Consider the following 11,224-nt stretch of genomic DNA (forward strand, 5'->3'; position numbering starts at 1 on the left):
ATAGAGCCTTGGTAGGATTATCCCCCAAGTGAAGGTTTTGAACAGCCTTTGTTTGTTTGTTTGTTTGTTTGTTTGTTTGTTTGTTTGTTTGTTTTGTAATTTTTTATATTTATTTCTATTCCACCCCGGACCAGGACTCAAGGCAGCTTACAGATAAATATGCAAAAGCACAGACTGAAACACTTGTCAGAAGGAGCGGGGGGAGGCCTCAAAGAGGTTTACAAAAAAAGAATAAAGCTATGGAAAATTGTCAGTGGGCAACAGTTAAAAACAAGCCTTCCAAAATAATTGCAATCAACAATAAACTAAAGAGCAGGTGAAAAAAACATCAGCTTTTTCACATGTCTGGATCAGCTTGCCTAAACAAAAAAATATTGTCAACAGGCAGGGAGTTCCAAAGTGTAAAAGATCCATTTCTTACAAGTATTATGTGGCACTTGCCACAGTGCCAGTTTTGTAGATGGGAGCAGTCGAGTAGGCGTGCAAAGGAAGGCAATCTCACTGGTAAACCGGTTGTTTTGTTGTGCCAGTGCTTAAAAACCCAAGTTATTTTGAAACGCAGAATCCTAACCCGCTTCTTTCCCGCCAGGATATGCTCAAAGCCTTTGATAACTACAAGGCACTTGTGCTTTCTGCCAATCTGACCAGCAAGGACTTCAGGCAAGGAGACAGCGCTGGATCCAAAGAGCTCCAGAACAGGCTTCGGCAAGTCAACATGCGCTGGGAGGAGGCCATTCATTTGTTGGGAGAGTGGAGGAAGAGTTTGCAGGAAGCCCTGGTGGGCTGTCAGGTCAGTGCAGCCCATTGCTTTCTTATTTATAAGAAGTGGATAGGGAGAAGGTTTTCCTCCATCTCTCAAAACACTGGAACTCAGGGATAACCAATGGAAACGAACATTAGAAGATTCTGGGTGGGCAATGGAAGGTACTTCATCCATGGCTACTAATCCTGGTGTCCCTGTTCTGCTGCCACTGTTGTACATCTCTGAGTCCCAGTTTCTGGGAATCCCAGGCAGGGAGGTTGCCGTTGCTCTCAGTTTCTGTTTGGTGGCTTCCTATAGGTATTTGCTTGGCCACTGTGAGAACAGGAATCTGGGCTAGACGCTGGCCTGATCCAGCAGCCTTTTTTATAATATTATAATAATAATAATTTATTATTTATACCCCGCCCATCTAGCTGAATTTCCCCAGCCACTCTGGGCGGCTCCCAATCAAGTATTAAAAACAATACAGCGTTAAATATTAAAAACTTCCCTAAACAGGGCTGCCTTCAGATGTCTTTTAAAAATAGGATAGGTACTTATTTCCTTCGCATCTGAAGGGAGGACGTTCCACAGGGCAGGTGCCACTACCAAGAAGGCCCTCTGCCTGGTTCCCTGTAACCTCACTTCTCACAATGAGGGAACCGCCAGAAGACCCTCGGCGCTGGATCTCAGTGTCCGGGCTGAACGATGGGGGTGGAGATGCTACTTCAGGTATACAGGATGTTTTTTATGTTTTCAAGCCAACCTGGGCAGATTTAAGAAACTGCTTTAAAATGCCATTTGCAGAACACTCCGTAGTTGCACAGCATTGTTACGTAAGCGAGGCAAGATCTTCGGGTTTTGTGATTTTCCTTTCGGCACATAGCTGAAGGATGCAAGCCCACCTCCCTGCACTTCTGACCTCCTTTGCCTGGAACAGATCGTGAAGCATTGTGGCTAATAGTCTAAATTGCAAACCAGGAAATATTCTTCTGCCATGAACCGGTGGCCTTAGCCAAGCCACGATCTGTCCACCTCAGCCCTCCACCTATGGTTAGTCAATATGGAACTGATAATACTTCCCTGCCTTTAAGTATTCATGAGAGACTGAATGCAGGGAACGCTGAGCTTTCAAGAAAGCACAATATAAGTGCTACATATTATTACTACCTTTCAACACCCAAGTTGGAAAGGCCCTGTATTATTTGGGTCCCTTCTGCATAACCTGCTTATTGAGCATTCAGCCTGATTTGTTTGCACAAAGTTTCCAAAGAGATAGACCTGAGTTGTGGAGCGTTCATTCTGGTTTGACACGACGTTATCAAGCAATTCTTATCCTTTGCTTTCTGGTGCATTTCCTTTCCTTAGCGCAAAAGATTGCTGTTTCACAAGATCATCAAATCCTCTCAAAGTACGCAACCTGAGTTTGCTGGCATGCAGTCTGAAACCGGCCTTTGTCAGCAGACGTGATCTGACGAGGCTGCCCCTCCTTGCCTCTCCTAATAATGGATGTTTTTTCTCTGCAGGATTTCCATAAGCAAAACCATAACCTGCTGCTGTGGTTGGCTGTTGCAGAGGTTCGGAGGCATCAAGCACAGATCAAGGATCTGAATGCTGATCCTCACGCAATTCAGGAGAGCCGAAGAGAATTAATGGTAGGTTTAAAAAAACTAAAACTTTTTGGTGCATCCATACAGAAATGATTGACCCGCCAGTTGACTTGTTCCCATTAGGTACAATGTTACTTCGCTCCATTTGGTTTGATGGTGGGATGCCAATAATCTGCTTTTCTGATCCTCCCTATGCCCTATCTTGTCGTGGTTAGTGATAGTCGTTGTGGGAGTGGTATTTTGATTTATTACTCACCCTCCAACATAAGATTCCAGGGCAGCTTACAACAATTATTATTATTATTATTATTATTATTATTATTATTAAATTAATTATACATACATACATACATACCCCGCCCATCTAGATGGCTCCCAACTGAATTAAAGGGACAATGCCACTCCCGACATCCGGGGGGGGGGGGTTGCGGGATCACGCCCCATTCACACCCTCGCTGGGCTGGCTGCAGCCCCACGGGACCTAGGGAATCCCAGGGTCATTAGTATTCATCATTCACCGTGCCAGCCAATCGGCTGGTGGCGGGACTTGTAAGGGGCATCGGGACTTCTAAGGGGCATTTAAGGTCGGGGCAGCCCATGCTCGCCCCTTTCTTTTCTTTCAGCAGCTGCGGTTTGCGGTTTATCTCTGCTTGTCCGTTGCTGCGTTTTACTGCTTCCAATTTTGCTTATTTGTTCAAGTTTGGGTTTTCTTTGCTTCCCCCCCCCTCGTTTTCCTTCTCGGAGCATAAAGCTGCCTTTTGCGGTGCGCGGCAGCGCGTACAGCAGTCGTCTTCCTCCTTCCGGGAACCCCTTTTTCCAAATCCCTGCCCCGGGACCTAAAGGGACAATAAAACATCAGACATTAAAAACTTCCTCCCCAATCAGGGCTGCCTTCAGATGTCTTCTAAAAATCAGGTAGTTGTTTATTTCCTTGACATCTGATGGGAGGGTGTTCCACAGGGCGGGCGCCACTACCGAGAAGGCCCTCTGCCTGGTTCCCTGTAACCTCACTTCTTGCAGTGAGAGAACTGCCAGAAGGACCTCGGAGCTGGACCTCATTGTCCAGGCAGAATGATGGAGGTGGAGACAATACTAGAATAAATTTAAAATATGACAACAGGCAAGAAGAGAATAGGTTGGGTCCTAAAATATCTGTCAGTCATATGTTTTCAGCATGCTAAGAAAACTGCATAGTGAGGTTGTCAAATGCACATGAGTGTAGGAAACTGTGATTGTGTGATTCTATAACTTAAGGACTGCCATAGAGAATGCCCTCTCCTGGGGCCCCAGTGATCAACTTTTGAGAGTGTTGACCCTCTCTTAACACCCTAGAGCAGCGGTTCTCAACCTGTGGGTCCCCAGATGTTGTTGGACTACAACTCCCATCATCCCTGAGCTCTGGCCTTGCTAGCTAGGGGTGATGGGAGTTGTAGTCCAACAACATCTGGGGACCCACAGGTTGAGAAAGGCTGCCTTAGGGGGTCTTAAGGGAGGGAGGCAGTCTTTCAGATATTTAGAGCCTAAGTTGTTTTGGGGCTTTAGGCACTGATATGAGCCCAGTGAATTGCGCCTGGAAACAAACGTACATATTAGCCGTTGCCCAACAATTCAGTAGAAGAGCATGCACTTCATATACAGAAGCTCCCAGGTAAAGTTCCTGCCATCTCCATTTTGAAGGATCTCAGGGCTGTCAGACAGAGATTTTGGAGCTCCGCTGCCCAATCAGAGTAGGCAGTAGTGGGCTGGACAGATCAAGTGGTTCAGCTTGATTCTATGTAGAGCAGAGTCATACATGCATCAATATTTCCTTCCATTTCCCTGTCGAAGCAACTGGAGAAAGAGCTTCTGGAAAGGCAGCAGCAAGTCAACACTCTGCAGGAGATTTCCACTCACTTGCTCGTCAAATCTGGTGGAGGAGATTATGTTGAAGCTCACGAGAAGGTCCACGTTATTGGGAAGAAACTGAAGCAGCTTCTGGAAAGAGTCTCAAGTGATTTAAAGGTCTCGCATGGAAAGCCGGTGAGGCTGGGATGCATGCGCTTGAATCCAGGGTGATGCAGTTCTGTATCTCCCAAGGGGGCGGGGCGCATAACTCCTGGGAGATAAAGCTTTTCTTACTCTGCAGAACATAAAGTTATCTTCCGTTTTCCTCCTTCTAGGACACAAGGGCATTTCTGCAGGATGTGGACGATCTGGACTCAGGAGGCTGTCCTCAGCGACCAGAGAAACCTTGCACATATAAAAACAAGGCAAGCTGCTTGGCAATTCTTTTCTAAACCTCTGGTTTTTCTCCAGTCTGTTAGTACCTTCTCCTCACCTTGTTTCCATCTGGAAATGCTTTATTGCAAGTTAACACGAACAGCTGACTTGCCTGGTTTGGTCAGGACAGTCCAGCAACTCAATTGTAATTCATGGCCATGCTAAAGGATACATGGTTTCTGTTCAGTACCTTTCCCCAACCTGATGCCCTCCAGAACATTTTGGACTGCAGTTCCCCTCCTCCCTGACCATGCCGGCTGGGGGTGATGGGAGTTGTAGTCCAATAGGTCAAGAGGACACTAGGTTGTGGAAGCCTGGTTTGGATTGGTTCTTTAAGGCCAGGCTACAAGCTCTTCCCTTGTCACATGCCTATACAGTCATAACTTGGAAGCATAGCTGTCAAGCATCTCTTATTTGGCAGTACAGTCCCTTATCCCAGCGCCATGTCCCGCTGCTGTCCCTTATTGATGATGTCAGGGAGGAGGGAGGCTCCAACTGTGTTGCTTGGCTGCGTTGCTCACCCAATAAGAAGTCTAGGAATGACTGGGGGGGGGAGCTTGCATGCCTTGTGCTGATCAAATCGGCTGCGTTGCCTGGGGACTTGCCTTTGCTCAGTGCTTCCCAGCGGAGAGGTGACGGTGGTTTTCCTTGAGGCTTTATTTGGCTGCTGGCTGGGCTTTCTGCCTTTGGCTCTGATCCCTTATTTTTGAGGCTGCTGGTCCCTTATTTTCAAATCTGTAAGTTGGCAGCTATGCTTGGAAGTCGAACGAAATCCATTCCGGAAGTCCGTTCGACTTCCAAAACGTTTGGAAACCAAAGCACGGCTTCCGATTGGCTGCAGGGAGCTCCTGTAGCCAATCGGAAGCTGCGGAAGCCCTGTCAGATGTTCGGCTTCCAAAAATAGTTCACAAACCGGAACAGTCACTTCTGGGTTTGTGTCGTTCGGGAGCCGAAACGTTCGAGAACTAAGCTGCTCGAAAGCCAAGGTACGACTGTGTCTCAACCCGTTCCAATTGGGGTTCAGGCGTAGTTATGGGACTGAATCCGCCCTTGTCACCCTGACTACTGGGGGGATGCAAAGGCGTATGACCCTGCAGTGCTGACTTGAAGGTTTTGATAGCGTTGACCATGTGATCCTCCTGAACGGACTCTGCCAAGTGAGCATTGGGGCACAGCTTTACGGTGGCTGCAGTCCTGTTTGGTTTTGTCCCCATCCTTCTCCAGGCTTGATTCTGCAAGAGGGGCACTAACCCTAAGGAGGAGGAAGCTAACAGGCACTGCCACCCCCTGGACTGGTTGTTAAGTAGGCAGCTGGAGGGGGCATGTCTGAGAGAAGACTGCATTTAGTGGGGTGCTACCCCATTCATCCTAATGGAGCAACATCCACTCGTCAAACCCACATTTCCTGTGACATTCCCACGGCACAGAAGCATTTTGAGCTCTGTAACCGGGTCACTTGGGATTTGCTTCTTGCGCTTGTGTTTCTTGAGGAAAGTATGACTAAATAACACAGTAATATCTCCATTTCCAGCAGGCTGGTGGAAGGAACACCTTGGAGACTGAGAGCGGCGCTGATATTAGGTAGGAGGTTTTGGAAAATGTTTAATTTAAAAATGGAGGTTGCATTTTGAAGGCAGTCGTAGGGCCAAGCTAGATGTGCTCATAATCACATGTTAATTAACACACACATTGTTTATTATGTAAATAGCAGCCACGGGGAAATCTGAGCAGGATCAAGGCCATGGAAAGGAGGAAGAGGGAGTTTAGCGCTTTTTCATCTTTGCCAAAGTCCGAGCAGAGACACACAAAAACAGTTCATCAAAGGTGCTGTATGCATTGCATAGGGAGCCACTACCGGCAACTTTCCTGGAAATGCAAACACCTTTGAATGGGAGATTTTTGCCCACACTTTTTAAAAACAAAAACAGGTGCATTCACACAACCAGCACTTGAAGGTCCATAATTTGTGGCGCTGTGGGTTAAACCACAGAGCCTAGAACTTGCCAATCAGAAGGTTGGCGGTTTGAATCCCCGCGACGGGGTGAGCTCCCGTTGCTCAGTCCCAGCTCCTGCCAACCTAGCAGTTTGAAAACACGTCAAAGTGCAAGTAGATAAATAGGTATCGCTCCAGCGGGAAGGTAAACGGCGCTGCTCTGTGCGCTGCTCTGGTTCACTAGAAGCGGCTTAGTCATGCTGGCCACATGACCTGGAAGCTGTACACTGACTCCCTTGGCCAGTAAAGCAAGATGAGCGCCACAAACCCAGAGTCGGTCACGACTGGATTAATGGTCAGGGGTCCCTTTACCTTTACCTAACTCAGAGGTGGGCAAACATTTGGCTTGTGAGATGTGCTAGAACCCAGAGGTTTGCCAGATGCAGCAAGGTGCACAATAGTGGGGTTCAGCTGAGACGCATCAGCGGAAACTCTGCACAATGACTTCCACTTGTGCAACAGATCCCCCCCCCAAAAGGCACGTGGGGCATCAGGAGTACCCCCAGAACGACACACGGAGAGAAGAGAGCATGGAATCATTCCATCTGCCAAGGTGAAATGTTTGCAATGACGGAATGATTGGAATAGCACAACATCAATTCCTCCCGGTGTCTCTGGGTAGAAGGGCTCAGAAGGGAGAGACAAGGTTTGTGGCCCTCAAACCAGCTCTGCAGAAAGCTGCTGCCAGTCTGAGTAGAGAATATAGGGAAGCCTTTCAATGTGTTGTGTTTTTATATATGTTGCAAGCCGCCCTGAGTAGCTGCTGATCGTGACACCCTACAGTAGCGTTTCCCAACCTGGCTGTTGTTGGACTACAACTCCCATCATGCATAGCTAGCAGGACCAGTCTTCGTGGATGATGGGAGATGTAGTCCAAAAACAGCCGGAGACCCAAGTTTGGGAAACCCTGGGCTAGATGAAGTCTGACTCAATGGAATGCAGCTTCATGTATAAATTCTCTTCCATATTTGCAGAGGGGATGACGAGGAGAGTGCCAGCCCAGCTGCTCCCAAGACCCGTGGCTTCCTCTCCCGTGTGCTGAGAATGGCGTTCCCTCTTCAGTTGCTCTTCCTTCTCCTCCTGCTTTTGGCCACCCTGCCCCCTTTCTCGGAGGAAGATTACAGCTGCGCACACCGCAACAACTTTGCCCGGTCTTTCCACCCCATGCTGCGGTTTGTCAATGGGCCTCCTCCCTTCTGAAGCGTCCCAAGGGCTTCTTTGCACTTCAACCAAAATGAACCTCCTCTTCTCATGCTGCTATTGCCATTCTGAGGACTTCACAACGTGAATGCATCAGATTTCACAACTGAAGAAGTAGATCCTCTAGCAATTTCAATATTTGGGATGGGTTGGAAAGGGGGGGGCGGGGGCAGAGACAGGTGTTAACCCGGTTTTGTACAGGAAAATACTTTTTTCTATATATTTTTGAACTGTAAGCAACATACTGTATACTTTTGCACAATGTGTGATCAGTCGGCTGGTGGCCTCCATGCCAGAATGTCTTCTGAAGACGAATTTTCAAGATAATGTCATGTTTGCATTGAAATAATGTGATTTTTAGCTAACGACGAATGCTGTAGAGAATAGCTTTTAGTGTGACGGAGAGAACCCATTTTTCAGCTGGTGCTTTGCATGCAAAGAAATCTATTTCCGTACTTCAATATTGTAGTGAAAAGAAAGGTTTGATTTTATATAAATATATATAAAATACTTGTTATACTTTAGTATTTTAGCAACCCTCTCTCTCCAGTTAACAAATACATATAGATACATAGACAGATTGATAGATAGATACAGAGGTACCTCGGTTTAAGAACAGTCTGGTTTAAGAACGATTTGGTTTACAAACTCCGCAAAACCGGAAATAGTGTCTTGGATTGCATACTTTACCTTGGTCTAAGAATGGAATCCGAACAGTGGAAGGGCACCGGCGGCGGGAGGCCTCATTAGGGAAAGCACACCTCGGTTTAAGAACGGTTTCGGTTTAAGAACGGACTTCCGGAACGGATTAAGTTTGTAAACCGAGGTACCACTGTATATAAGTTTCCATGACAAAGATTTTAGTACAGTGGTACCTCGGTTTATGAAATTAATCAATTCCGGAAGTCCGTTCACAAACCGGGACCCTACTTCCAGTTTTGCGGAGTTCGTAAACAAAGTCGTTCTTAAACAGGACTGTTCTTAAACCGAGGTACCACTGTGTGTACTTAGAACTGCAGATTTGTCTCATGTCTTCTTTTGTACTTTTATTTTAAATAAAAAGAAATGAAAATGCTGCATGTAGGTGGCTTATATTGTTCATAGTTTTATATTTAAAAAGTGCTGGCCATAATTAGTGTTGATTATCTCACTTGTATATGAATCAATGGTGTAAACTTGCGGCTTTTTAATCAAAAGATGTTTATGTGTTAATCTTTTTTGAATAATTTACAGTAAGCCAAAAGAAAGATACGTGGATGTTTTTTTAAAATAATTTTTAATAATGGAAGGGCACAATCAATCCCTATTCCTATGCAGCAGAATGCATGTGCAGAGATAACACCGTAGGGCCATGCTGGTTGCCAGAACGTGCACACTGCACTGCAAAGCTGCTTCAGCTGGGAATTAAAATCACTTCAAGGTAAAGCAAATTCCACGCCGGTTTCTAGATAGGAGAGGGAGAACTAAAAAGGGAAAGGGAACCAAGCATTGGCCGTTATGGTGAACCCTCTGTGCATGCACAGCTTTAATGGTACATAAGCCATTGTCAATACATTGAGCCTCCATGTTCCAAGGCAGTATATCACTGGATAACAGTTGCTGTGGTGATGAGGAATGGACTGTTTCCTTCATGTTTCCTGGGGCCATTTGATTAAGCCGTTGCTTACAAACTGGTTGCTATGCCTGATGAATCCAGGGCTCATCTTGCGCCCATTGAACTCATGCCCTAACTTCACAAGATTTGTCACATTTAAGGTGAAGTTGGTGGTGAGAGATCGGAAACAGTTTTACCTGGATCAAAAATATATTGGCTGTGTATACAAAGTCCATCTTTCTTTTTTCCCAACCCCCTCATTAAAATTCTTCGGCTGTGTGCAGCAGTCCTGAGTTTGTTTGTCTTGATGTTTTATAAATCTAGTTTCCTGGAACACTGCTAGGATTGGGAGAGGGCAGGGCATGGTAGACAGCCGTCTGGTTCAAGGCAGGACCCAAGAGCCATTGGGGCAAGCCATTAGTCGGGACTGAGGAGCAAGGCAGGATGAAAGAATAGCCAAAGGCCACAGGGACACACCAGAAGCTCAACTGGAAGAGGCAGCCCATTGATGCTCCTTCCTGCCTAAGATGATCCAATGGCCAGTCCACATGGGTGAAGATCGGGTAGTTCCTTGGGTAGCTGCCACCTGCAGTTCAGTGGTTCATTCACAAAAGATCAAACAGCGCCCAGCAGAAAAGATGAGTACCCTCAGAAGAATGGGAAGAGGTGAAGGAAAACACTCCTATCCATTAAGAATGAACTCACAGCTGTCCATGGAGGCGCAGGTCAATTCTGTGTCCAGGGCGGCTCTCTACCAGTACCATCTGATACGCAGGCTGAGACCTTACCTGCCCGTGGACTGTCTTGCCAGAGTGGTGCATGCGCTGGTTATCACCCCCTTGGACTACTGCAATGCGCTCTATGTGGGGCTACCTTTGAAGGTGATCTGAAAACTGCAGTTAGTCCAGAATGTGGCAGCTAGACTGGTGACTGGGAGTGGCTGCTGAGACCATATAACACTGGTCCTGAGAGATCTGCATTGGCTCCCAGTACGTTTCCGAGCACAATTCAAAGTTTTGGTGCTGGCCTTTAAAGCCCTAAACGGCCTTGGCCCAGTATACCTGAAGGAGCGTCTCCACCCCCATCGTTCAGCCAGCGCCGAGGGCCTTCTGGCGGTTCCCTCATTGCGAGAAGTGAGGTTACAGGGAACCAGACAGAGGGCCTTCTCAGTAGTGGTGCCTTCCCTGTGGAACACCCTCCCATTAGATGTCAATGGAAAAAAGAGCTATTCTATTTTTAAAAGATATCTGAAGGCAGCCCTGTTTAGGGAAGTTTTTAATATTTAATGCTGTATTGTTTTTAACACTCAATTGGGAGCCGCCCAGAGTGGCTGGGAAACTCAGTCAGATGGGTGGGGTATAAATAAATGATGATGATGATGATGATGATGATGATGATGATGATTAAAGATTATGGGAGTTTCACTGGTGCACCTGTAGGGCCACAAGTCCCCCATCCTGGCCAGAGAAAGACATGGCACATAAATGCCGATCACCCATAGCTGTAAGAAACAAAGAAGCTCACCTGTGGACCATTGTCCTTGGCCAGAGCTAAGCTTTCTCCCATCTGGCTAAGAGCCAGCTCAGCATCCTAGGTTTTCAATCGACGGACAGAACCTAGCAGCAGATCCATGTCAATTTCGGCTCATGGCACCAGCCAGAATCAGGAATAGGTCCGCAATAAAAAATCTTGGTGTCAGTGAAGTTAATGCTTTCTTCAAAGAGATCAAACCACCACCACCCCAGTTCTTTCCGAAGGGGGGGGGGGTTCCTTACCTGGTGCCTCCCCCCCCCCACTCCTCTGTATCCAGCCATTCCATGACAGCT

At 46.9% G+C, this 11,224-nt stretch overlaps 1 protein-coding gene across 7 annotated transcripts in view; it reads left to right on the forward strand.

Moving 5' to 3' along the window:
- Positions 1-9,691, forward strand: part of SYNE2 (spectrin repeat containing nuclear envelope protein 2) — a 240,313-nt gene extending 230,622 nt beyond the window's left edge. For 6 of the 7 annotated variants that reach the window (XM_081908040.1, XM_081908043.1, XM_081908039.1 and 3 more), the window contains 6 exons: positions 590-790; positions 2,269-2,397; positions 4,180-4,371; positions 4,512-4,601; positions 6,143-6,192; positions 7,579-9,691. In XM_081908040.1, coding sequence (XP_081764166.1) covers positions 590-790; positions 2,269-2,397; positions 4,180-4,371; positions 4,512-4,601; positions 6,143-6,192; positions 7,579-7,804 — 888 coding nt within the window. In that variant the 3' untranslated portion in view covers positions 7,805-9,691. The remainder of the gene's footprint in view (positions 1-589; positions 791-2,268; positions 2,398-4,179; positions 4,372-4,511; positions 4,602-6,142; positions 6,193-7,578) is intronic. The other variant, XM_081908042.1, reaches the window with a different exon arrangement.
- Positions 9,692-11,224: the final 1,533 nt, after the last annotated feature.

This window comes from Podarcis melisellensis (assembly GCF_964234715.1).
Source record: "Podarcis melisellensis genome assembly, chromosome: 1".
In the NCBI taxonomy this organism is placed as follows: Eukaryota; Metazoa; Chordata; class Lepidosauria; order Squamata; family Lacertidae; genus Podarcis; species Podarcis melisellensis.